This window comes from Pelmatolapia mariae, linkage group LG17, assembly GCF_036321145.2.
Source record: "Pelmatolapia mariae isolate MD_Pm_ZW linkage group LG17, Pm_UMD_F_2, whole genome shotgun sequence".
NCBI lineage: Eukaryota > Metazoa > Chordata > Actinopteri > Cichliformes > Cichlidae > Pelmatolapia > Pelmatolapia mariae.
The window spans coordinates 2,074,647-2,101,383 of NC_086242.1; the positions used below are offsets into that span (position 1 = coordinate 2,074,647).

The following is a 26,737-nucleotide window of genomic DNA, read 5'->3' on the forward strand; positions in this document are numbered from 1 at the left end:
ATATTTTATATTCTATATAGCTCGATGATTATTTCTAAGTGTGATTACGTTTCCTGGAACGATCGAGCGTGACGAATCCTTACAGAGAAACAAATTCTGTTCCCAAGACTTAGCAGCGCCTTAATTTGCTAAGGATGCACTTAATTACAGCCGGTATGCTTCCTCCTGTGGACCATAAGCACAGCTTTCATTCAGTTAATGGGAAAGGACAGAGCGCTATGAGGAGGCTTTGTGAGTGGCTGTGAATGTTCTTGAGCCAAACAAGCCGAGGCTCTGTGTGTAGCTCGTCCCCGAGTGGCTGTGCTGCCTAATTAACTAAAGAGTGGTTTGTATTTCAAAGCCATTTGGCTCTGAAAGCAGGCTGAATGGGAAATATGTATAGACACACAAGTACATCTACTCATTTGTTCTTTAGATTTTGCTTTTCTACTTGCCTTATCTGCAGTTATATGTTCAGCACAAACACACAAAGACAATCGACAGCTCATATTCACCAGTAAAGAAAACACGAAAGCAAAACAACACTACAGCTATAAGAGACTGACAGATGAGCAGGAGAGGTAATAACAGCTGCTTACAGTGGGCTCAAGTTCAATACAATCGTGGGGTAAAGTTCATTTCTATAAGAACTTGAATTATAGCGAATATATACCGAGATCACTTCCGGTATGATGGCGCCTGTGTTTGGCTCTGCCGCTGCCGGTTGCAGTGTGTTGCGCTCTACTACTGCTGCGTTGTTTTTTTCTGCTCTACTGTTCTCACTCAGTTTTAATGATGTATTCTCTGCCCTGGTGTATGATCGCCTGGCTTTGCTATCCATCCGATCTTCTATGATGTCACACGATGTCTCGTCGTCCTCTGGCACTTTCCATCCTCCTCCATTCGCTGGATCCTCGTCAGGCGTTTTCAGTGGACCCTCTAGACCACGGAGAAGGAGAGGGAGAAGAGGAGGTATTCAGGTGAAGCTCAGGATGTACTGGCGGCGTGGTTTGGCTGGTAAGCGACGTCGAGCTTGCGTTGTCTCCTGTGTCCAGAAAAGCTTCATGGAGGGGAACTTGTTTTCCACGGCCCTGTTTGGATACGCTGGGCCCGGCTCTTTGAGACCGTGCCACCTTAGGAGGGTTTATCCAGACTCTTCTTCGGGCTGGCTTTTTCTTCCCTCGGTGAGTGGATTCTACGAACGTGACGGCTCGAACCCTGTGTATTTACGTTCCTTAACTCGAGCCTCTGCAAATAATGAGGTTTCTAGCTCACTGAATATGGCACTTTTTAACGCTCGATCTCTCTCTAATAAATCATTCTTGTTGAATGATTTTATATTATCTAAAAAACTCGATCTTTTATTCCTGACTGAGACCTGGCAGCGGGATGTAGACTACTCGTCACTTATTGAACTCTGCCCGGATGGCTATAGTTTTATAACCCAGCCTCGGTTGTCTGGTCGGGGTGGTGGGCTTGCCGCGGCTTTCCAGGACCGTTTCTCCTGCCGCTCTGTGAAAACTGGATTTTTTCGCTCGTTTGAGCTGCAGCTGCTCAAAATTGGTAAAAAGGATCCTTTTTTCTGTGCTGTGTTGTATCGCGCACCTGGATATAACAGGTTATTTTTGTCAGAGCTCAGCGACTTCTTATCCGCTACTATGAAGCTGTCTAGGGTGCTTATAGTTGGGGACTTCAACATTCACGTTGATGATGACTCCGACCCATTCGCCAGAGACTTTATGAACATTATGGATTCTTTTCATTTTGCTCAGCATGTGTCCGGTCCTACACACAGCAAAGGTCACACACTGGACCTTGTTTTTACTTTGGGTTTAAATATTGATTTTATTTGCTCTGAGGACATTTTTATTTCTGATCATTATGTTATTGTTTTTAACCTGTCTTTTAATGAGCCTTTGTCCCCTGTTAGACGGATGGTTAAGTCTCGCATCTTAAACTCCTCCACAGTGGAGAAATTTGGGGATGCCTTTAACTTACAGCTATCTCCTCAAAATGGTGTTGATCTCTCAACCAGTCTTTTTAATAATTATTGCCGTTTTATTTTAGATGAAATCTGTCCGGTTAAAACGAGGAGTGTTTCTGCCTCTAAATCTCCTCCTTGGCTAAATGACAGTATTCGCTGTCTAAAACGTGATTGTCGTAAAGCGGAGCGCAGGTGGAGGAAAACTCATCTAAATGTTCACCTCCTCTTTCTTAAGGACCTTTTAGCTTCTTTCAATAATGCGATCAGAGATGCGAGGGCTGCCCATTTCTCACACTTGGTTACTAAGAGCAGAGGCAATCCTAAGGTGCTATTCAACACCATTAGTGACATTGTTACTCCTGTTCTACCTGCGGCCCCTATTTCATCTAATGAGGACTGTGAAAATTTTCTCTCTTTTCTGCTGGCAAAAATTCACAACGTGAGAATGAGTTTTACATACTCAACACCTGCTATCGCAATCTCTACCCCATCCCGGCCCATTGTCTTGGATACTTTCTCTCCGGTTTCACTACCTGAGCTAGTGAAATTAGTGAATTCAGTGAAAGCATCCTCCTGCTTACTTGACATTATACCTGCATCATTATTCAAAAATGTCTTCCAGTCTATTGGTTCATGTGTGCTCACTTTAATCAACTCGTCATTGGCATCTGGTATAGTTCCGGTTTATTTTAAAAACGCTGCTATTCTCCCACTTTTAAAAAAACCTCAACTTGACCCCTCTCTTTGGAGCAGCTACCGACCTATTTCTAAATTACCGTTAATCGCTAAGCTTCTAGAAAAGGTTGTGGCTAAGCAGCTTAGGGCAGCTCTAGATAAACATAGCATTTATGATAAGTTTCAGTCCGGTTTTCGTCAATTTCACTCCACGGAGACAGCTCTTCTTAGGGTCTCAAGTGACATCTTGGTGAATAGTGATGCAGGAAAATGCTCTGTTCTACTCATGCTGGACCTCACATCAGCTTTCGACACAGTTGATCATCACATCCTCATTGAAAGGCTGAAAAATTGGGTTGGTGTATCTGGAACTGCTTTAGACTGGTTCTCCTCTTATCTCCATCACCGATCCTTTTCTGTGGCAGTTTCCGATTTTAGGTCATCCTCTATTTCCCTTGCTTGTGGTGTCCCTCAAGGGTCTGTTTTGGGGCCTTTATTGTTTTTAATCTATCTTCTCCCCCTCCAGCATATAATGGGCTCTTTTGAGGATATTTCTTATCATTGTTATGCTGATGATATTCAGTTGTACGTTTCTTTTATGCCTGAGGATTTGTCTAAGCTTCAGCGGCTGAATGATTGCTTAGATTTGATCAAACGTTGGATGGCTGCAAATTTCCTCCAACTCAACGAGGGCAAAACCGAAGTCCTCGTATGCGCCCCTGATAGATTTCTACCCCAGATAGTGAAAGCCCTTGGTTCTCTCTCACTCTATGTTAAATCCTCTATCAGGAATCTAGGTGTCACCTTTGACTCGAGTCTCACATTGGATGGGCATGTCAATTCTCTGGTTCGGTCTTGTTTTTATCATTTAAGAAATGTGGCTAGGCTAAGCCCGATTTTATCTCGTTCTGAACTGGAGATTGCTATACATGCATTTATTTCGTCACGGTTGGATTATTGTAATTCGCTGTTCATGTGTCTTAGCAAAGGTTCTCTGGATCGTCTGCAGGTTGTGCAAAACGCTGCAGCGAGGCTTCTGACAAAATCCTCCAAGTACTCGCATGTGACACCGTTGTTATCTCAGTTACACTGGCTTCCTGTTAAATTTAGAGTTGATTTTAAGATCCTGGTCTTGACCTACAGAGCTGTGCATGGACTGGCACCTGCCTACATCTTTGATCTGCTACAGCCCTATGTCCCTAGCAGGTCTTTGAGGTCATCTGATCAGGGCTTACTTGCTATAAAAAAATACTAAGAGGAGGACTAAGGGTGACAGAGCTTTTGCCAATGTGGCCCCGAGACTGTGGAACTCTCTCCCCCAAGCATTAAGAACTGTGGACTCAGTAGCTGTTTTTAAAAAAACAACTCAAAACTTACCTTTTTAAAACTGCTTTTGGTTAATTATTTGTCTGTTTTATTTTCTCTTTTTAAATCTTTTTATGACTTTTAATCTTATGTGCAGCACTTTGTGATTCTGTCTTGAAAGGTGCTATATAAATAAAAATTTATTATTATTATTATTATTATTATTATTATTATTATTATTATTATTATTATTATTATTATTATTATTCCAATGACGAGGTTCTCAAACTGCCTCAGGAGGCCCTCGGTAATGTGACTGCATGCAAAAATAAAATACTGTTTAATACCAATATACAGTATCGCGTTTCCAAATATGGGCGGTGTGACGGCCACCTGGTTAAAGAACCTGGCACAAAGATTCCAACCATCAGCATAAACCAGCCTCCTCTGAACTGCCAAAGAATCACTTGCACTGAAACATAAAACAGACAACTTATTACTGACTACTAAGTCAGTGATGGGAAATGAGGCATGATGGGAAATAAGGGGTGTGGCTACAGTTAACTATACTACTGGACTTTTGCATTTAAGCGCGTCCCCCGTCTGTGCAGGTTCTCTGGTGCTATAAATTAATGGCTTTAGATGGGTCATTTTTCTTTTCTGGCCCTAAACCGCACGTCGGCTCAATGAACTAAACTTCGAGAGTCCCTGTTCTAAACTGTGTCTTCTGCACCTTAATTGAAAGTCTGGAAATATTAGTTCAATGTGCAAAACTTTTCTGTCTGTTAGGCCAAAAACTAGGGCACACCTGAAATAGATGTAGTAGGTAGGCTGGGACAGAAGCAAAGAGGAGGACAAAGAGAGAAGGAAAAAGCTGTCAGCTGACAAAGTCACAGAGGCATGTGGGAGACTTTCACTCCTGTGCTTTGTACATTGGTGTGAGACTACTAATGAGGCCGTTATTCACGGAGAAATTAAGCCAATTAATGCCATAATTAGTCATACTAGTTTTTTAATACTTGCAAAATCAAGTGTAATCTAATCCGAGCTTATAAATCCTTTCGCTGTCAGGCTTTTAATTACCCTGTTTTTTTCCTCTTACATGTCATATTAGAGAGGTGATGATTCATGACATGATGTATAGTTAGTGGTGGTGAACACACAAGAGCTCTGGTGAGACGCTGTAAACACCTGGCGCCGGCTCGGGGAATCTGTTAAATGAAGCGTTTAAGTTTTTGTGCTCGCACAATTGCGGTTCGCAAACAGACACAAGACCTAGATTTTGGAGGACTGCACGGGAGCACGTCTGTGGGCCGCTTGTTATCTGAAGAGAGACGTGTCCACAGACGCATTTGCGGGACGGTAAATTAGGCTTAAGCTCTTCGCCTGCACGTTGATTTCTGTGTGCAAAGACAGATACGGGTAAAACGTGAAGACTGAAGGGAAATAACATAACTGGACTTTTCCTTTTGCAGCATTATTTTGCATATAAAAATATTCAGGTTCCCACCAAAGATTTTGAATTTTGATTTTCCACCAAAAGATAAATCGCCAGGACTGGGATAAAAATATTTATAGCTACTTTTTTTTTTTTAAAGTGGGTTTGAAAAGCTTTTATTTTTTCTTTATAAATCAGCCAAAAATAAAAGGAAACGCAGAATAGATGAAAAGAAGTGACAGGGAGAGTGTCGGGTGACGTTTTCCACAACTTTCAACTTGCCATCTCTGACATTCACCAGAAAACTAAAATAAGTTTCCTCAAACCAAGTTGCCAAAAATCACTGATGCCCATCAACAACATCTGCCACATAACTCAGAGTTATTTTAAATAAATAAAGTCTCAACATAATAACAAGTAACTGCGAGTTAAAAGCCATTCATCACCATCATCTCTGCCTAGAAGCAGAATTTAAATGAGACTGTTTGAAAGCTGAGATCTAAATAGAAGACTGGTATCTATTGGTAACAAGCACTTCCTGTTTGTACCTGATGCACAACAGAGGCACAACTGTCTATGGAGAATATGAATGAGAAGCTGGGTAAGTCATAGCTGTGATCCAGCTACAACAGGTGACCAAGTTCAGTTAGAGATCTTTGCACGTGCTTGCAATCCTCGAACACGTGCCCTGCAGCGTTACTCCCATTTAAAGATGTTTTCAAGACACTTACCCAGAAGTTGTTCTGAAATAATGCCATCTTCACTCAGACCTTCACAGCAATCTGTAAGAAAGAGGTAGAGCCGCATTAGAGAAAAGTGTGACGTCTAGATTCCCCACCCCCCATTTTCTCCACATGCTGGAGAAGAAAATGACCCAGAGGACGCTTTGTAACTGTCTATAAAATGTGTAAATGTCAAAAATTCTCCTCTGCCCTGTGACAAACCATCAAAGTGTCAGCAAAACGCATGTAAACGATTTCAGCAAAGTCCAGCTTTGTAGAAACTCTTGAGACACCTTCAGCGTAGGAAGGGAACTCCTGAGGGAGAGCAGAGAGGAGCTTAACAAATGACTTCAAAGGATAAATTTAGAGAACGAAGGGAGGAGGGAGGAGGGGTGACACAGGAGAGATGGGGGAGGAAAGAACAGGGGAGGAGAGAGAGCGATCGATGGAGTGAACGAGGCAGAAGAGACCAAGGTAACCTCCACGGAAAAACGAAAAAAAAAAAAAAGAAATGGATGAGATGCATGCATGTGCTGCACTTCATCGCATCACAGCTACTGGTGCACATAGGTTTGAATATGCATGCAGCAAACACTTTGCTTATCTGCTCAACATTTGTGGATTGCAACAGTTTATTACAATTTATTACTGACACACAAGCCCTGTGAAACATGCCAACGCACGTCTGTGCGAGCGGTCGAACAGGAAAATCAAAGATCGCACGACATCAGAACAACATGTGACCCCCATCTCCTCAGAGCTTAAGATACGACTTTTTAATTTGCTGGTGGCAGGAGGAAATGCACTCCACCAGCAGAGCAACATGCACCTTTTAAGCCCCTGCATACACAATTGTATCAAAGAAACACAAACACTTTAATGAAACGTATACACAAAGCAATCTCATCCTGCCCTTTGCAAGAGAATCCATAATGGGGCAAGTGTTTCCCCAGGGCTGCCCTCACGCAGGGTTCCTGTTATCTGTTATTCTGCTGACTGTGTGCGTTTGAGAGGCTGTGTGTGTGTGTGTGTGTGTGTGTGTGTGTGTGTGTGTGTGTGTGTGTGTGTGTTGACAACAGCCCTCTCCTTCTATTGGCACAGATTCAGCTCAGTCCTGGTGACCTGGCATAAGACAACATCCACACATACAGAAACCAACACAGCAAGCCCTAGGGTACACACACACACACACACACACACACACACACACACACACACACACACACACACACACACACACACACACACACACACACACACACACACACACACACACACACACCTGAAACTCCTCACACCTCAGTAATTAGCTCAGCAGCAGGACTGGAGGCCTGCAGACAGCTTTGTGCTCGGCAGAGGAGGAGAGCCCACAGGAGGGACGGAAATACTGTGGAGCAGCAGCTACATGATGAATATCAATGGTATTAGTGTATTGATTTCCAGCGAAACTACACTTTGCCAGTATTTTCATATCTGCTGTACAGTGTGGAAAACAAACCAAACAAACTCCTGAAGATGATTAATGACTGAATACTGCAGCGCTGCCACCATAAGATTCATCATCTTTGGCCTTTAATATGGGCGGAGTCAGCGGTGGAGGTCATACACCAGCACATCAATCAATTTAATTAATAAAAACCCAACAACTTCTTGTCAGTACCTCAAATGATTATCATTGGCCAACCTCGATATTTATAAAACGCGATCCTAACATTTTAGAGAAACACTGGTCCACATTGTCAGAATACTTTACAGGTTTTAACCCACTACTAATAAATCCTGTCTGAACAGATTTCCATGGCAGCCGTGCAGCGGGACGGCAGATCTGACCAGAGCACCAGATGGTTTTTAGGCAAGCAGAAAGGTGGGCAAAGGGAGCACACCAGATAAAAACAGACGCATCACAAAGACACCGAAACCTGCTCGTAGATCTGAGTTAATTACATATACTTTTAGCTCTAATCCTCACAGTCCTGACGCAGCACAAAGCAGAGGCACAAAGACACTGAGAGGTGTGCACCATACCCACGGTGCTGGGATGTATAGAAGTAGCTGACATCCAGCATTCTCTGTCTGGTTCCAACTAAATGTTGAGCTGAAATCAGCTCTGGGGCAAACAGAGCCCTGAGAAGAAGTGGGACACTCTGTGACCTTGATTCCTCAAACTCCAGATCATTTTTTATTCAGGAAATAAATGTGGGCACAGTTTTTGGTCCTGCCATGTGTAACATCTACTGACTGTTCACACAAGCAGTGAACATGCTGAAACGTGTTATGCACCGATTAAACACTTGACATTTGGAAACATGAGTTGCTGTAACATGTCACAGTGTGGGTGTGAGACACACGCCTCAGTTTCTTATGACATATCGATAAAGTTTCATTGATCACACTGAATACGTCGTGTTTAGCAGGGTGCAGCACCACCGGACCCACCCTTGTGATTGAAAGTTGCCGACTTGTACAAACACTTTCCAGTTACTCTCCAGACTGTAGTGAAGCTTGGAGAAAGTAAGAAACCCAGAAACAGAGACCGTTTGCCTTCACAGTAAAAGCTGTGCACATATTTCAAACTTTTATTGTGAAGGTGAACAGACACCATTTGTGGTTGGTGTCGCACTTTTCGCAGTCTCAATGCAGAATAGCGACTAGTTTACGAGTGTCTGCAGACACGTCAGCATCTTCCATGCAAAATATAGGCAACTCCAGGAGTCTGCTAGCAACCAAAGCAATCGCAAGGAGGTTTTCAGTGCAGCACCGTATACATCCTTGCAAATAATTTCACACTAGTCACTGCGAGCAACCTCCAGCAACCACTCGTCAACTATTCACAGGTTGCCAAAAATTCACTGACCGGTCTTGTGTCCACTGTGGGCGGGGCCTAAACCTTGACCTAAACTATAGCTATACCTGACCATACCAGTAAGAAGGCAAAATGTCCTCTGTGGCCTCTCGAGTGACTTATATTACTGGTTACTAGCAGGACTATAGAGTACAGTGAGAGGAGGTACAACTGTGCACCCTCCTCAATAATGGTTCTAAACCTAAAAATCATATATAAATATATAAGAGTCATCGCACGTTTATAAAATTTCACTAATGAAAAGCATGCTGGGTAATGCTAGGCAGTCAGGTAGCACAACAGTCTGTCAACAGCTGAGCAAACTGTAGAGACAGATCGACAGGAGACCAGAGATGGATCAAAGAAACTTGTCTGCTGTCTGGAAGTTTCCCGGCTTTATAAAATGAAACTCTGGTATCTCGTCCACAAACGCCGAGGGGAACGAGGCGAGGCACATCTAACGGATGTTTTTCCTGACAGAGTGACGTGTCCATGTGAAGTTCTGCTCTGCTGTGGAAACATTAACACCAATGGGCCAAATATTCTCTGTTTAAAACAAGAGCAACAAAAGAAGCAACCTGTTAAGGACCAACTTTATAGTCATATGTCTAACATTTATGTGGTTTTATTTTATTTTATTTTTAATGTTGGTATTAAAGTGCGTTATTATTCCACACAGTCCTTATAGATTTATAAAAGCTCAATTATGCAGAAATCATGTTAATTCTAACCTCCTTCGAGTTTATGAAACAACAGTCTTAAAAAATACTGTGATACAAATTTTCTCATAGTGTGAAACACCAAAGCTGGGCCAAGTTTTTTTCCCCTCAATGAACCAAACTTTGTAGAATATGAATGTTTGGTCACTGATGCCGAAGTGATATTAGGTTAAATATTAGACCGCTGGATCTGCAATAATCAAACCAAACTAACAGCAATATCACGATCTGCTGCATCCAATATTTTCTAGCTTTTTTAAAATCATTTTTATTTATTTGTTTTAGTGTTTTATTATCTTGGAGGATTGCACCAACACGTGGCAAAATTCAAAAAATAGGCAACGGTGCTCATGTTCTCAGATTCCTTGAATCTCGTCCTGCTCTTTGGGATAAAAAAGTCGTCCTGTTAAGCAACACAATGAAGGTAGCTTAACCTCCTAAGACCCAAACTCTTCCACAGCATGCATTTTTAATTTCTCTTTGATATTTGGGCTGATTGGGACCTGATGAATGTAAAAACAAAGAATTACCAGATTTTTTTTCTTTACCTGATTTTTGTTTCTAAGAAAAATGAGAGCCACATATGAGGATATTCATTTAAAATTTTGATAGAACAGTAGCAGTATAATGTCCTCGTAAGTGGATATCAGTAGAGTATTTTGGTCTAAATAACCCAAAATGTGATGTCCACATAACATAGCATGTATGGCTTTTGAATATTTTAATGCATTTTTACTGCAGAGAAACGTGTCTGAACTAAGAGGCACATGTAGTAGAGCATCCCGAGCGGTCCTGAACTACTACTTTTTCGAATATTTATCAAGTATAATAATATATAAATTAACAAATATTTACTCTCTGAAAATTGGACTGATTATCCACCTATTAAAAACGCACTGAAACCGTTTACATGCCTTTTTCTGAGAAAGCATGCAATGAAATTATTGTTAGAAATGCTTTTTGGCAGAACTTCAAACGGCCTTTCATCAGCATCAGGTAATTCTGTTTTCTACACACCCGATCAACCCTTATTTTTGGCGTTGGCACTGCAGGCCGAAGATTTGCACAAAGACGAGCAGATGCAGAACGGCAACACAGGCAATGCAACTAAAACTAAACACGAGGAGGAAAATATATCTTTAACAGCCACACAGGGAGGAAATGCAGCTAGCCTTATCAATTAAAAACACCCTAACCTCTTCTTCTGCCACCCTCACACTGCCTGACAACACACAGACGGCTGCCATGAAAAATTAGGACTTTAAAAAGGCAGATGGGAAGGAATGAAATAAGGTCTCATACAGAAACAAGAACTACCCACAATTCATTCCATTCCAGAAGATATAAATGATGCATCCTCTCCGCCCATACTAAGCATTTCAGTTTTTATTTCCTTTCCCTCGCTTTTGCCAGCAATGGCTCTACTAGCAGACGTCTCTCTGACAGGAGGGAGGAGGGAAGAAGGGGAGGGTAAGGGAAGGTCAACCCAAACTCCCGCCTCCTCACCACCTCCACCTGCCTTTCTCCTTCCTTTGCTTGAGAGGACAGAGGAACGAGTCCCCATGTGTCTCCTCACGCTTTCAGACACCGGCATCCTCATCTGGCTCAAAAAGCAAAATAAAAATGGAACTGGGTTAAATGTAATGACACAGTTGAGCGTAAAATAAAGATGCCCTGCTAACCTCGGAGGAGGCGCATTTGTCACAAGCTCTGGGAGCAAAGCAGGTGTTAGAAAACGAGGCAAAGGAACAGAGGAAAGGAAGAAAAAGGACACGTAGGCAAAGTGTGACAAAAAGATAAAACAAACGAGCCACACCGCAGAGTCGGATAGGTGAAGAAACCTTCAAACAGCTGAAGGACGGGAAGGAAGCAAACAATCAGTAAATGTTTCAAAATGATGCTTTTCATCATCTATTAATACCAAATGAGTCGTACAATCAGAAACAGAAACAGATGGATAATTATAATCTATGAATACTGACAAGACTTAATAACACTGGCTTTTAAACTACCAAATGGACGAAATGGGAATGACGGGAAAATGTTGTCTCAAAAATAATCAACAGAATTATTACTAATGAACAAATGCGTGAATTCATTTGCCAGAAACAGCAGTCAGACTTACTGCTGTTACCTAAGTGCAGATGTGAGACGCAGTGTGAGAGAGGACAAGGGCAGGCGGACCGAACTGATGAAGCGACCGCGTCTGCTGCACTGCGGAGCAGCTCTGCTGTCCTTCGCTATCAGTTTTAAACCTGATTTGGTGAAGTGTGGAGGAGAGATCATTTTGTGTCAGGCCCAATTTCCCCATCACGCCACCAACAGACTCCAGCACTGCTCTGCCACATCTGCCAATGGGATGACTCACTACTGAGGACAGTAATTTAGAGCAAGACATCAGTGTGGATGTGTCATTTCCTTCCATCATATCAAACCTGTGTGCACTGACCTGTTAAAAATCGAGTTTCATTACAAAATATTCAGACTTTGGATTGTATTTTTTCCCCACTTACTTTCTTCATCATTGCTAACAGAATGACATGTGGAATGGGACTACATGTTATATAAGCACCTAAGAAACAACTCATTAACTAATTAGCTAATACTAAAAATAATTTCCTTGCGTAGTCTACCACCTTTAGGGCCATGTGAGCAGTAGCCTAAGCAGAGAAACCCAGACTTTAGGAGCTCTACTCTGTGAGGTTGACATATAAATTGACCACTTTCCTTTACACTCAGCTACCTCTTCAGCACAATCCATCACTGCTGAATCACACCAAACCATCTATGATCCATCACCCACAAACAAGAACCCGAGATACTTAAACTTTTGCACCTGCGACGGGCACGCCACCTTTCTGCAGCTGAGAACCACGGTTTCAGACTTGGAGCTTCTAAATGTCATCACCAACACCTCACACTTGGCTGCAAACTGCCCCAGTGCTAGCTGGAGGTCTCTGTCTGATAAATCATCAGCAAAATGTAGAGAGGTCATCCCAAGGCCACCAAAGCAGAAACCCTCTGCTTACTGGCTGTGCCTCGAAATTCTGTCCACCAAATCTTCGAGTGGACAAAGAGTTGGCCCGGTCTTGCACAACCACGTGAAAAGTGCATTATCCCCCCTGGATTGAAGGAATCTCTTCTCCAGCACGCTGGCAAAGACCTTAAAGGGGAGGCTGAGGAATGTGGAGCACACGCTCAGATCCTCCTTTTTGTTGTTACAATGTTACAGAGGTGTGTCAACCAGGACAGCTGCATGACATCCAGACACAGAACAATTATTGATCAAAGGAATTTTTCTCATTTCTAATGGATACACAGTTACAGAGGGACATTTTTAATTTAACATGAGCACTTTGAATTTTTAACACTAAAAACGGTCGAAACTGTCTGGTGCGTTTGCTTTTGTAGGTTGAGTTTCAGCTTAAAACAAATTGCTCTGAGAAATAAAAATTAATTTGGGAAGTTTTCAACAATAGTACCACTACTTTTACAGACAAGAAAAATGGTTCTCACGGGTACAGGTGTCCATTTATCACAGCAGAGACACTGATACACTTCTCTTGATTGATGGACAGTGAAGGGGGGGGGTGTCTCCCAATTCTCTCTCTTTTCAGGCTCTGTGAAAGGAGCGGCTCCTGTTTTAAAACTACAATCGAGACAGAAGAGACCCAGAAAGCTGCTACGATACTCAGCTATACAAACGCATTCACTCTTTGATTAGCAGTTTAACAGTTTTCAGCTGTCCTAACTTGATTAAAAAAAAGGCTGTTTACAATGATCAGTTATGATATAAACACGATAAACTTGGATTATGTTAAAGAGTCTCTGTAAACAAGAGTTTCATTTATAACATTTCTGGTTAGTTTTACTGTAGCATGCCCATGCTGCAGTACTGCTGGGCCTGTTGATGCTGCAAACCATGAAATTCAATGCTTTTATAAGGCGTTGTATGAATGCAACAAATATCACATCATAACACGATGATGTTATAAGATGCATCATTCAGCTTTTGTCGATATAAACGAGACGATGTTGTGAAATTAAAATGGCATAATGCAAAAAACCAAAAACAAATATCAGTGCTGAGAGTTTCACAGATTCTAAAGAGTAACATGTCGCTAAAGGCTTTCTGAAAGAAAAACTTTGCTTCTCACTTCTCTTCTTCTGTCCTACAGCAGCTCTGATGTGGAGGTTTTCCTTGGTGAATTATCACGCAGAGTGAGTGCTCACACCCAAAGTGCTGGCATAAATGGTAGGGAGCTGTCACAACGTCACTGTTTGCATGGATAATGGGCCCAGAAAATGTACCCAAGTGCCAAGTTTGTAGCTCAAATCCTGATTGTGTCGGAGGAGATTGTGGACAAAGAAACAAACAGAGAGACAGACGGAGATTTCCTGTTTTACAGTAAGGATAATAAGAATAATGAGATAACTAAATGACCACAAACTTTTGCACGATGCAGTCTATGACAACAATATATTTACGAGGGCGAACCCAAAAGTAAGGTCTCCTATTTTTTGCTGAAATAAATTCTATAATATTTGCATCATTTTAAAGGTTGAAGAATTATTTATTTTCGGTCGATGCATTTCTGTAAACGCTGTGACAGTTTTAGAATGCCCTTATGATACCAGGCTGTAAACTCTCTACACCACTTGCAAATGTTTTTTACATCCATGCATAGATGTCCGTATACTTCCGTCAATTGTCAATGAATTTCAACCGGTTTATCACCTTTTGGGTTCAAAAATCAAAATAACTACGCGATGTTCGCACTTGACGGTAGCGTTCAACGGGAGTTCTATTTTCAAAATTGAGCATCCCAGCGAAGCCACGCATGCTTGTTTGGGAGCGGAGGAAGGACCAATCACAACAGTGGAGCCAACAGCCGTACGAACAGTTTCTCTACGTCCCCGCCGCTTTGGAGACCTGACTTTGGGACTCCCCTCGTACTTCTGAGAAAAAAAAAAAAAATTTCACTTGTACTTGAAAAAACAAAAAGAACTTTTAAGAAGTTCATCATTAGACTGACTGCTTTAACTTTATGAGTCTAATAATAAACATTCAAGCAAATGACATGCTCGGATGCTGGGCCGCCTTAGCTTCAGGACTATTAGAATTTGTTGCTCTTGCATCATGTAAATGGAAAATGTATGGGCTTTAGTATTTCAGCATGCTGGCTTAATCTCTGGCAATTTGCAATGAGCGTTTTCATGTCTTGCTGATATCCTTTAAACAAACTCATTAAAGTGACTGATCACAAAAACAAAACAAAAACAGACAGTCGGGCTGCTTCTTGAGGCTGAAAGATTGGATCAATTGTCCACATGAGACCGTGATCTTACCAGACATACAAAATTCTCTTGGTGATTCATTGCTGGTCTATTATAAGAAAACATGATTGCTACAATTATAGACAACTACCTCAGCACCCACAAATTGCTGCCCACAAAACAAATGAGTCAAGAAAAGCACGCTAAAGCAGAGCCTGCACTTTAACGATGACACGCTGAACCCAACAATCAGATCGCTGTCACTGCCGTGACAGAATTACACCCTGTGTTTAATGACGAAGCAACACTGTGCACAGCTATTCTCTTACAGTGACAAACGCGCTGCCTGGTGAACGTATGCACAGGCCTTCAACGACCGAGACCAAAAGAGAGAAGCGGAGAGACGGCAAACACAATAAACAGGAGGAAAGCAGCGAGAGCGAAAGAAAAAGCAGAGTGATAAACACAACCCGGGCTGTCAGCTCCCCATTGTCCCGGCCTGAATGCGCTTTTGTTACTGCAGCATACAGCTCCAGTCGAGTCCAGTCTATGACAACGTGCCAGGCGAGCATCACTTCTAAGCTTGGCACGACCAGCTGCGTAAGGCCAGAGACGCTCATCGAGCGCTATGCACAGCTAGAGAAGAACACGTTTTTATTTTTTGTTCTATTCACATGGCATTCAGGAAGCGCTCTTTATAAGGACAGCAGTGGAGGTGACAAGAAGACTCTTTGAAGGGTAAATTAGTCAGAATTGAATCATTTTTGTTTCTTTATGGCACAAGGTTGCAACGGAAAACAAAGAAAAGCAGCAAATCTTTACATGTAAGAATATATCTTAACTTCAAAAAAAAAAAAAAAAAGCTTTGTCTATCAAAAAATTAAAAATGTATATAAAACTATTACCACTGCTGCTGGGAAAGCATCTAGAAACACTTTGGGGACTCATATTTATCAAAAGAAATGTGAACCCTCTACTACAGCGGTCCCCAACCCCCGGGCCGTGGACCGGTATCGGTCCGTGAGTCGTTTGGTGCCGGGCAGCGAGAGTTGAGGCTCGGGTGTGAAATGTAAGGTTTTCAGGGGTTTTATCGTTAACTCGGTTTCCCTGGGTCTTTTCCCGTGTCGTAGTTGTGCGTCTTATTTTGAAAAAAATATTTACGTGCTACCATAGCGACCAGAGAGCATTAAGGGGCAGAGAGGAGGATGTTACTGTCAGTGTTGTTGGTGCATTTCAGGAGGACACTGCTAATAAAGTTACACAATTACACAGTGAATTCGCCTTTATTGTTATATTTACAAAATACCACAGTTTTTGTCTTGGTCATTTTTGCTCATTTTATGTTGTTGTATTTATCCGCGACACCTTAAAAGCCGGTCCGTGAAAATATTGTCTGACATTAAACCGGCACAAAACAGTTTATGGACCGCTGGTCTACTATGTACCCGGTATCACACTTGCAAAGCACGTGAGACTTGGTAAGATTAGGTGACATGGTGTAATATTCCTTTATATTCCAAACTGCACCAGTTAAAGCGCGCATATTACAGGTGTGGTACTACTCTCAGTCATTTGAGACCAGTCTGGGGTGTCGGGTGATCTTTAAAGAATAGTCAAACAGTCCCAGTGAAAACCAGTAAGTATTTTGTCTTGGATTACCACTCCTTAAATTGTTTGTTTTGTTTGATCAGCAGTTAAAAACATATTTACACTATTAGGTACAGGAAAGAGTAAATTCCTCATCCTGCAACCAACAACTTTTACTTGTACTGCTCGATACATTTCTTCATTAATGGAAAAATGAAACATTTTTGCAGATTATCTATTAAATTAAACCACCACCACAAATAAAACAGCCCAATAAATACACTTGTATTACTCTAAACTCTAAATGAAAAGACAACCTGTCACTGACTCAGAGGTTTCCCTTCTGGTGGCTGATTTTACTTTTAATCTGAAGTAATTAAAATAATCTTAAATTGAAGTCACTCTCCGTGTTCCTGTTAAGCAAATTAATTTCTTTTAATTCAACGCTCCTTCTCGCTCTGCTGAGCACTCAGATACAGACCCAGGGCGAGAGCCGAAGGGGCGAGCTCAGTCCTCCATCCTGCCTCAGGACCCTCCCATCTGCTACAAGAGGAGCTTGGCTGGACTCACTCATGACCTCAGGCACAGGTCGTGGTTTTAGATACATTTATTATTTTTTTAAATCTTGCTTTCATTCAAATTCCTTACACGTAACTCAAACTGCTTTAAAAGTATAAAATATTTTACTGTAAAATAAAGAGCAGCTCAGAACTGAAAGTGTTCTCTTTTATTACCAAAGAGCTTCACTTGACTGTTTCCTGTCTCATATTTCCTGTCTCTAGGTCTTGCCCTGCTTGGCAAAGACAAGGGAAGGCCTTGCGGTGCTCCAGCCTACATATGAAAACACACATGTATAATTGATCATGTGGCTCTGTGTGCACATGAGCATTTTTGAAAGGTCGAGCCAAAGGACTGTTCAAACAGGTTAAAGCATCAGTTCAGTGCGAGCATCTAGTGCTTCCAAATTAAAATGCAGAACAGGGAGCTCTTTTTATTTGTCCTCTTCTGCTGCCTGTAGGGGGAAATATCAGGTTGTAAAGGAGTGTATGTGGTTCAGTAATTGGCTGTGTGCAGCAGGTGAGAGAAAGTGCGAGTCAGCAATGCTTGAGGGTGTCATGAGAGGTTTGGGTACTTTTTCACAGCCTGTATTATCTTCTCAGGTGGCCGGCTTACTCACTCGCTGTGGCTGCATAGATAATGACCAGTAACTACTACATATCTCACCTGGAATGATCCCTAGGTGCCCATGCTTTTGGTCTCCCACAACAATTTTACTGTGTTTGCTGTGCTGTTACACTGCAAAATACACGGAAACACTCTGGGAATCCTGCAAACGAGGCTCATCTCATGCACCAGCATCCTCAGATAACATTAGCGGAGCAAACATTCACTAAATCGTCTCAACCGAAAAACCATACAACACACTTATCTGGAAAAAGCGACCTTCTAATTCAGAGTAAACTAACGGCTCAGTCACGTGAGTACAAGTGGGAGAGCAACCTACAAAAATAAATAGATACATAAATAAAATAGAAATGATATCTGCCTGATTTCTTCACATTCTCCAACCAACTGCAACCTGTGGTGACCACATGTCTGTCCCAAGCTTGAGGGTGTTGCACACTTATGGCCCCTTTTGATTAAGTCAGTTCAATTCCATGTTATTTACATGGTGGCAAATCAGAACAACAGTTGCCTCAAGGCACTTTATAGTGTAAGGTAAAGATCAACCCCCCCTTGGGGAAAGAATTTGGCAAAATTGGGAAGGAAAAACTGCCTTTCAACAGGAAGAAACCTCTGGCAGAACCAGGCTGGTGAGAGGTGAGAGACGGGACAGAAATAAAAAAATAAAAAGGCAATTACGAGGAGATTTCACAAATAATGGTGTCTGACTTGGACTGAATGCAATCAGTCTCAGAGACAGAGCTGAAGATTTTCAATACTTACTGTCTAAATTTTAAAATGCATAGATTGTCAACATGTTGCCATCAGTCTATAGGAATCACCTTAAGGGGACTCTAGCTAGCTGATTTTACTCTGCTTATATTCCCATAGAACAGGAAGGTTAATCATCATATTGGAAAATGTTAAAAATCCCAATAATATCATATTGTGGGGTGTCTGGTTATTCCCACCTCTTGTAAATGCAGATATCACCTATTAACCAACAGCTCTCCAAACTGTCCAGTGTAATGATCAGTCCTGGAGCACCACTGCTCATGTGAATACATTAGGGCATTTTTATAGCCAGTGGTCAGTATTAAGTGCTTTGCTTAGCAGCAGTATGTAATATTTAGACAAAACAAACAACAACAACAAAAATAAACAAATAAAATAACTGTGAAAGGACTAAATGTAGCAACACAGCTGGTAAGTTGGCAATGACGAGAAGAACTCGCGTTGCCAACTTAGGAGGAGACGGAGCCAGGCAGACGAGCAGAGATGGTTCGTGTGAATCCTAGACCTAAAATCAAATCCAAATAAAGAAAAGTCAAATATTTTATACGTGGAAAACACGACACTGGCAGAACTGTGCAACGTGTCACCGTACAATATTTATCCATATCTCTTGCACAGCACCTGTCCAGCACTCAGACAGCCAGACTTTCTGTCTTCAGCTGCTCCAGAGATACTGCAAAGCTTTACCAGGCACGTAATAACATCTGTAGGTTTGTGTGCTTCTGTCTTGAAAGATGCAGTGTTTCCCCACGCACGCACGCACGCACGCACGCACGCACAGAGGCTTTTACGCTGGGTAACTTAGACTCATCTGTCTCTGATTAACAGAATCCAAGTCTATGTGAAACTATGAATTTTCAAACGTGCCCTTCACCTTGAGCCCAACTGGGGTGAAGATCCATTAGGTGATTACTGTGTGCAGGGTTCAGTAAAAATCACACAATACTCAAGGATGAGCAACAATTCTGGTTAAAATTGGAAAAATGCCAACTAAAATGACAAGTATGACCTTGACCTTCAATACAGAGTGAAGACTCATTAAGTGATTGTTGTGTGGAAGTTTGATTAAATTCTGTCAAATACTGTGGGAAGAGCAGAGATTCTTTGCGACTGCCGTGATATAAGCCTTCGCCACATAATCAGCTAAACATCAGCATCTTCACAAGCAACTCCTCAACGAATGCCAAAGTAGCTGATTTAAGACTCAATCTATGATGATGCCAGCAGCTTGACCGAACGTAATGCACATGAATCTAGATATCATACCGACCTTAAGACTCCCAGACAGAAAACTCCTCTGCAAACACACGCCCTTGTAAATGTCAATAACCAAAATGAAGCCACAACATCAAACGGCCTAATAAAAATGACAAACTTAGACCGCATCGTCATTTATGTTGAAACCAGTATACGTTTCCTTCTACATCGAGATCTAACTTTTGGTCCATGTGTAATCAGATTTTTAGGCAGAGATCGGTGCGGGGGTGTGAACAAACACGCAGCTTAGTGAGAGAATGAACAGCGAGCGATCAAATGCGATCCGTTCTAATGACGCCTGTAAACAAAAGAGTCGAGAAAACAAATCCATTCCTCCCGACGCTGCTGCATTATACTTTATTTAATGATAGTAAAACACCTCCTTTCAGTATTTTCTCTGCATCCCACTCACCCTGACTCAGAGTCAGGAGGAAACAGAACCTTCTCCTTGTAGTCAAGGCACAAGGGAGAGTGTTGTTTACCTCTCTCATATCAAAAGATCCCGGCAGCCTTCAACTCTCAACTCCTGCCACTTGGTTTCAAAGACATGCAGAGAAAGACAGCTGTGCTACAGTCTGAGGTTGCAAACACTGCAGCTCACACTATACATGCTTGCAACCTAACATAAAGTCATGGCGAGAATGTCTATCAGTCAAAAGGGGGTTTCCACACAATGGTTTCTTTGGTGCAACCAGACAGTGGTTGATTTGCACCTCAAAAGTGATGCAACAAAATTAAATTAGCCTTTACTTGCACCTGAAGATGTTTCACATGATGCATTTCCAGAATCAAGCAAAGTGGATTCAAGATTAGGCTAACACCACTCAATCTACCTTTATTTGACAGCAGTCAACAGAGTGACAGAGAGAACGTGTAGAGAGGGGGTGGACCTGATTTACATGTGGGTTTGCTTGTTTACCGACAATCAGGACATTATGAAACTGCCAATATGTCTTTTTCTGGCTTAACTGAACACTTGAGTTGAGACTGAGACTCATGACGAGCTCCAAACATTAAATTCTTAGCCAACACAAACGTTTAACACGATAAAGTAGTCATTTGGCCACCGGCTGATGCTGATTTTTGTTTTATTGGTCTAATATTTTTGTTATTTATTTGCCCATTTGTCCCAGAGAACTGCCAGTGGCTCTTGCTATCATATTTGCAGATAACCAATATGAGTCAACGATGCTGGTATCAGCTGATTTCCATGTTCTTGCTGCATCTCTCAGTTTAGTGTCTTTGAAGGTACAAAACAGACATGCAAACTGAATGTAGCCCACAGCCCAGAGAATATGTCCATTTTTAAAAAATGATAAACTTATTGCTTAGAAGTATTAGAAGAATTCCCTCATATGTCTTCAAGTTAGGTGTCACTCATTGAAGCCTGACACACTTCGAAGAACTGACAAAGGATATCTAGAACAAAACATTTGCAGTCAAGTCAGTGAAGCCCCACAGCGGGTGTGTGATCTGTGACGTCCAGCAGTTAAACCCAGGACTGGTTCTGATCCACCTTGTGGGCATCCTCACTGGTCACGCACATACGGCAGCTGATATTATCAGCTGCTTTCAGGTTATCACAGATAGACCTGCACGAGCATATAAAGGTTGATTGCATAAACTTGTCTAGTAACAATCATCACAACGACAGACAACCTGCTTCAGCATGCAGGAAACCCCATCTTCGAGCAGTTCAACTCCCAATAAAAAAACCCTGTGGCAATAAATTCACTCAAGTGCCCCAAATGACTGCAAAGTAGCATCACAGAGCAGAAATAACCTCTCAGTGTGAGACAGGATATTAAACATATTTATGTTAGCAGGACCAAAAAACAAAATGCAAGTGTTGTTGCGGAAACATTAAGATAAAGTTCAGTTTCTGGCCATAGCTTATATTTTATACCCACGTACTTGTCTCACCCAAGTTTCTCCTTCAGCGTTAGCTGGATTTCCCTCGCTTCATATGTCAAACAAGCGTGTCTACTAATGCCCGATATTTTTAATAGCGGTAGCACTAGCGCAGTCTTTCTAGGCTATTTCTGCCTGCAGTCAATGTCACAAAGGAAGGCAGAAGGAAAAGGAAGAATGTATTACCTGCACGGAGTTTTCAGACAAAGCTTATCGTACATTTTCCATCCCCGGGCTTTCAGCGGCTTCGACACTTCAGCGGAGCCTGAGCGGTTTGATGTTAGTAGTAGAAATTCACCAGGCAGTTTCCAGTGTGAGCGCAAACTCCCTCCCAGCTCAGCGCTGATTGGCTACTCCTCCCTTCAATCGGAGAGGAACGCGGAGTAGGCATAGCAACCACAAGAAGGCGGGTTTAATAGTGTATACCGGCAGCCCATTGGATAACTTCTCCACAAAATCGAGAATATACAATTTAATAGGAACCTGAACCCTTTATGCGTTTGTACGACAAATTCAACAACAGGTCGTCAAAGTTCAGCCAACGAACAACTGCTGAAGCATTTAAAAGATGATTATTTCTGTTTTTATCCTTCATTCTCCTACAGCGTCGCCCTTTGAAACTTGGGAAACGGTAAATATTACCACTCAGACACATTTTCTGTTTCCACAACAGATGTTGCAGCTGTTAATTTAAACCAGGGGCCTCAAACTTAAATGAGCTGTGGGCCCCTGCCAGCACTGTCTTCTCATTGGAGGGGGACTTTGGTGGTCAAGTAGTATAAAGAAACATACAAAAAAGAAAAAACCCACAAATATTTCTGAAAATGTGGTGTTTTGGTTGTTTTTTTTACATTTCAAATATTGGATAACAGGACAAAACTGCAAACATTTTACACACACCAGTACCTCATACCCAATGAATAAAGCCAAATGCCCATATGATGAAGTGGAGCTTTTCTCGGGAAAAGTATTTTTGGGATGTGTCCACTTAGAAATTAATAATAATAATAATGATAATAATAATAATAATAATAATTGTAAAACAGAAATATCCTCTGGGTTTAATTCTTTCACCATGGCTCCTTTATTGAGATCAAACCAACATTTTAATTCGTAAATCCACTGGGAGGTAAACTCCAAATTAACTTCCACGTATTCTTACTGAACATCTAAAGAACTTTCAAGTTAACTGCAATGTTATTTTCCCAAACTGGTTAAACAAATGAGAATTTTCATGAGGGGTAGGCCTTAACATGTCTATTTCCGTTGTTTTTGAAGTACCATATTCACTAGCTACCTGACTTTGGGAGAGACTACCCTCAGCAGTGCAGTGGGAAAGAATCAGGAGGAAAAATAGAGACTACTTTAATCTACCAGAGACATCAGGTACATCCGGGCATGTGCCCAGAATACCCACTGGATAATCTGGCCCAGGATACAAGAGTGAGTGTCTGCAGCTGCCTGTATAACATGGTGGTGGCTCTGCAGTGGTTTGGGGCTGCATTTCAGCCAGTGGTACTGGAGTGCTTGCATTAAAGCGTTAAAACTGATGTAATTATGAATGCTGAAGAGTATTGTAAGATTTTGTTCCACCATCTGGAAAGCATCTGATTGGCAACAGCTTAATTTTTCAGCATGACAATGACCCAAATACACTGCCAATGCAGTTATGCAGTCATAGATTGGCCTCCCCAGATCCCAGACCTCAGCATTATTGAATCAATGTGGATCATCTTGATCAGAGAACAGAACAAAAGTCAGACAACATCCAAAGAAGAGCTTTGAATGTCCTTCAAGAAGCCTGGAAAACTGTTCCTGAACACTACCTATACCAAACACTGACTCATACAGACTATTTTTGCCTTACTCTACTTCCATGGACGTATGCATATACTTCCACTATATTTCAAATCAATGCACCTATTTCCATTTTCCTGGCAAAATGTAAAGAAATCAGGACTGGCTCAGGGCTTCATTCATTTATCATCTCATGTCACCATCAGAGTAAATCTTAGCTGTAGCACAGTTAATGATGTCTGTGATTTAAAAGAGAATGTATTTTTTTTTTGTAATAAGAATTCTCTGCTCTAACTTTAAAAAGTGTTTAAAAAAGCAGTGATTTACAGGTTTACAAGCCAGTAGATCATGAAATAAAGAATTAACCTTGAAAGATTAATTTAAGACATTTCCAGCCTGAATGCATGTATGAGTGCAGCAACCAAAATATTTTTTCAGCGGGGCAGGTGGCAGAAATATATTAACCCTCATGCCAACCTCCTAATGAAAATCAGATGGTGGAGACACTGACAGAAGGCTTTCAGCAGGTGATGGTTTCAGGCTGACTGACTGCGAGAAGGTAAAACAAGTGTTCTCCATCAGTTCCTCAGTGAGGCCTGTAAAATACACATGAAGCTGATAGAAAGGGATAAAAGAGAAATAGACTGCTGATTTTTTTCAAAAGATAAGGACACAACCTTATTATATAAACATTCAATATACAGTTCTCAGGGTTAAAATGGTATGAGGGTGTAGTTGTGTCTCATTTCAACACGGCCCACTTCTGCAATTAAAATATATATATATCTACCCATAAATGTGAACTGCAAAAATGCAGGCCCAGACTCAGCATGGCACTGCTCACATGGGGTCTGTAATGTTTGTGCAGCAGGAGAAACGTTTGTCAAATTAAGCTGACTGCAAGCAAGAATGAGCCAATCAGGGAGAGCAGGAGTTATTTTAATACACAGGTGTGTCCAGACCTGCTGAGAGATGCATCAGGGAACAGCACCCCTTATTTCTGCGAGATGTATGAAATGCATAAAAGTGTGGCGTTGCTTTGGTTGATACCCTCACCACATGCAAAGCTGCTGCCACTCACTGCTGTGCACCTTCACTTGCCCTTTCTGGTGCTGTTATACATCAAAGACACGAGCAGTGAGGGTTCCTCTGCTGGAGGCGTTGATGCTCGATTCAACGATTAGCGGTGCAATATTGCAATCCACACCGGGTGCAGGAGAACATCATGTCAAAAGCACTGAAGTGCAGCTCAGCTTTAGTGTTAGAGTTACTGCTATTTCCTGTGAGATGGTTAGATTAGATCACTTCCACCTTCACAGTTTGCACGAGTCTACAGCGAACCACAAAGTCACGGAAGAAGATATTTTAAGATGTCTTAACGTGAGACATAATAAACAAAATGTACATCACGTCGGGCATTTTTCACGCATGTGTTGAGAGGAAGAGGGTCTGCAGGATGCTGGCTCAGAAGCTGTGTGATCGCTCTTTTTGCAAGCAGTGTGACTGCCATTTCCTCCTCTTCCATCTGCAAACACAAATGAAACGGGGGATAATTATCAGAGCCTTTAATCCCCGGCAAAATCTCACAAATAAAATGAAACGAGCTGTTGAATTTAATTACGTATCATCAATCCCTGCCACCTGTTGCTGTGTCTATTCTTATCCCGCTCGACTGTCGCTTCTGACACCGGCCGATGTGCTCTCATTTGTCTCCCTCTAAAGGCTCTTTGTGAACATGTTCTCACTCGTAACATTAGTACTCTTTAAAGGATATATTTAAAGGCACTGGAACGATTTCAGATGGCACATAAGGGAGTTTCGTCACTTCATGGCCATTTTTCTTTCTGCTGTCTACCTAATTTGGTCTGTTTGAAATGGAGTTTAACAGGAATTGAACTGAAACAGACTCAAAGTGATGGCAGGACACACCGGTTGTTGCATTATTTCTTGTTTGTTTATTTTGCACTCAAATAGGATGCTGCTCTGCTTCTAGTATCTAGCGAATGAGGTCCACGGTATGGCCACAGGCTCTGCATCACCTCTCCTCCAGTGCTTCTCCCTGCTCCTGCTCTCAGCAGGCACTTTCAAATCAGCTTAACTCCTGCTTGAACAGGCAGGCAATTAAAGCTGCCGAGACAGAGGACGGAGACCACTGCTCAAAAAGCACACGCAGACAAAACAAACGTTCTTTCCCCCTCAGTGGTCCTCCAAACTCCCCAGGAGACCCAGAGTGCTATCTATCCATCTGTGGTAATAAGTGCCTTGTGCCATGTCTCAGTGATATCATTGCCTTTGGCTGGCTGTCCCTCTGGGTTGGGATTGTGTCTCTCTGTGGGTCCCGTTGGCCTGTAGAGAGGTGTTGCAGAGAGATGGCTGCTCATGTCTGTGAAGAGGAAGCGACATCTGTTGGTAAAGGAAACTCGAAACGCCTCTTAGATTAAATGATCATTTTTCTTTCGTTACTTTCAAGAACCTATTCATAGATACTTTACCTACTTTATGTATTATTGTTTCTGTGCTTATTTTTTGGATGAGACAAGGAAGCAGATCCTCTCCCTCCATCTCACCCTATCCCTACCATCCTCTTCTGTCACAGCAGGATTCTCCACGTCCTCCTTCACTACAGCCATTAGTCTTCCTCTTTTCCTCCTGCCTAGCAGCCTTTAGCATCCTTTGTCCAATATATCCACTTTCCCCACTCAACCCAGGCTGTCCCTCTGTCATATTCATTTCTAATCTTATCCATCTCGCTCACTTTTAGCATCTTTGCCTCTGCCAGCAGTGTAACTAATTAATTCGCCCATCCAGATAAGTTATACATTTTTTTACTCAGTTCTTAAAGGTATCACATTATTGGTTCCGATGCCTTGCAGGAGGGCTACATTTCTAAACTAAAAACCACACCACACTCTGGTTTAAGGTAAGGTTTAAGAGAAGATATCTCTAACGCTGGAAACCTTTTAACCATCCAAACAATGTTCCCTCTAATTTTTCATGTGTCTGAGCGAACACACAAACTCCCTGAGCGGTCCCTTGGACCACTGTGAGCAACAGCAGACGTGTGCACTGTGGTCACACCAGCATCAAAACCATCCAAGTTACATGGTTTATTAAAATAATCAAATTACAGCATTTACATTTATGTTAGACTACTTTTAATTAACTGCTTTAGCCCACTTACAATGAAAATTAAAAAAAATCTTGTTGATGACCTGTGTAGTATGTTAACACTATTGGAAGTAAAAATAACTTGAACTCCAATTTTGAAAACAAAACTTTCTTTCT

General features: G+C 41.8%; 1 protein-coding gene across 3 annotated transcripts in view; it reads right to left on the reverse strand.

Moving 5' to 3' along the window:
* Positions 1-21,950, reverse strand: part of fcho1 (FCH and mu domain containing endocytic adaptor 1) — a 69,559-nt gene extending 47,609 nt beyond the window's left edge. For 2 of the 3 annotated variants that reach the window (XM_063501018.1, XM_063501016.1), the window contains exons 1-2: positions 21,842-21,950; positions 6,113-6,163 (exon numbers count right to left, since the gene is read on the reverse strand). In XM_063501018.1, the coding sequence (XP_063357088.1) occupies positions 6,113-6,139 (27 nt within the window). In that variant the 5' untranslated portion in view covers positions 6,140-6,163; positions 21,842-21,950. Of the gene's footprint in view, positions 1-6,112; positions 6,164-6,325; positions 6,417-21,841 lie in introns of those variants that run through there. The other variant, XM_063501017.1, reaches the window with a different exon arrangement.
* Positions 21,951-26,737: the final 4,787 nt, after the last annotated feature.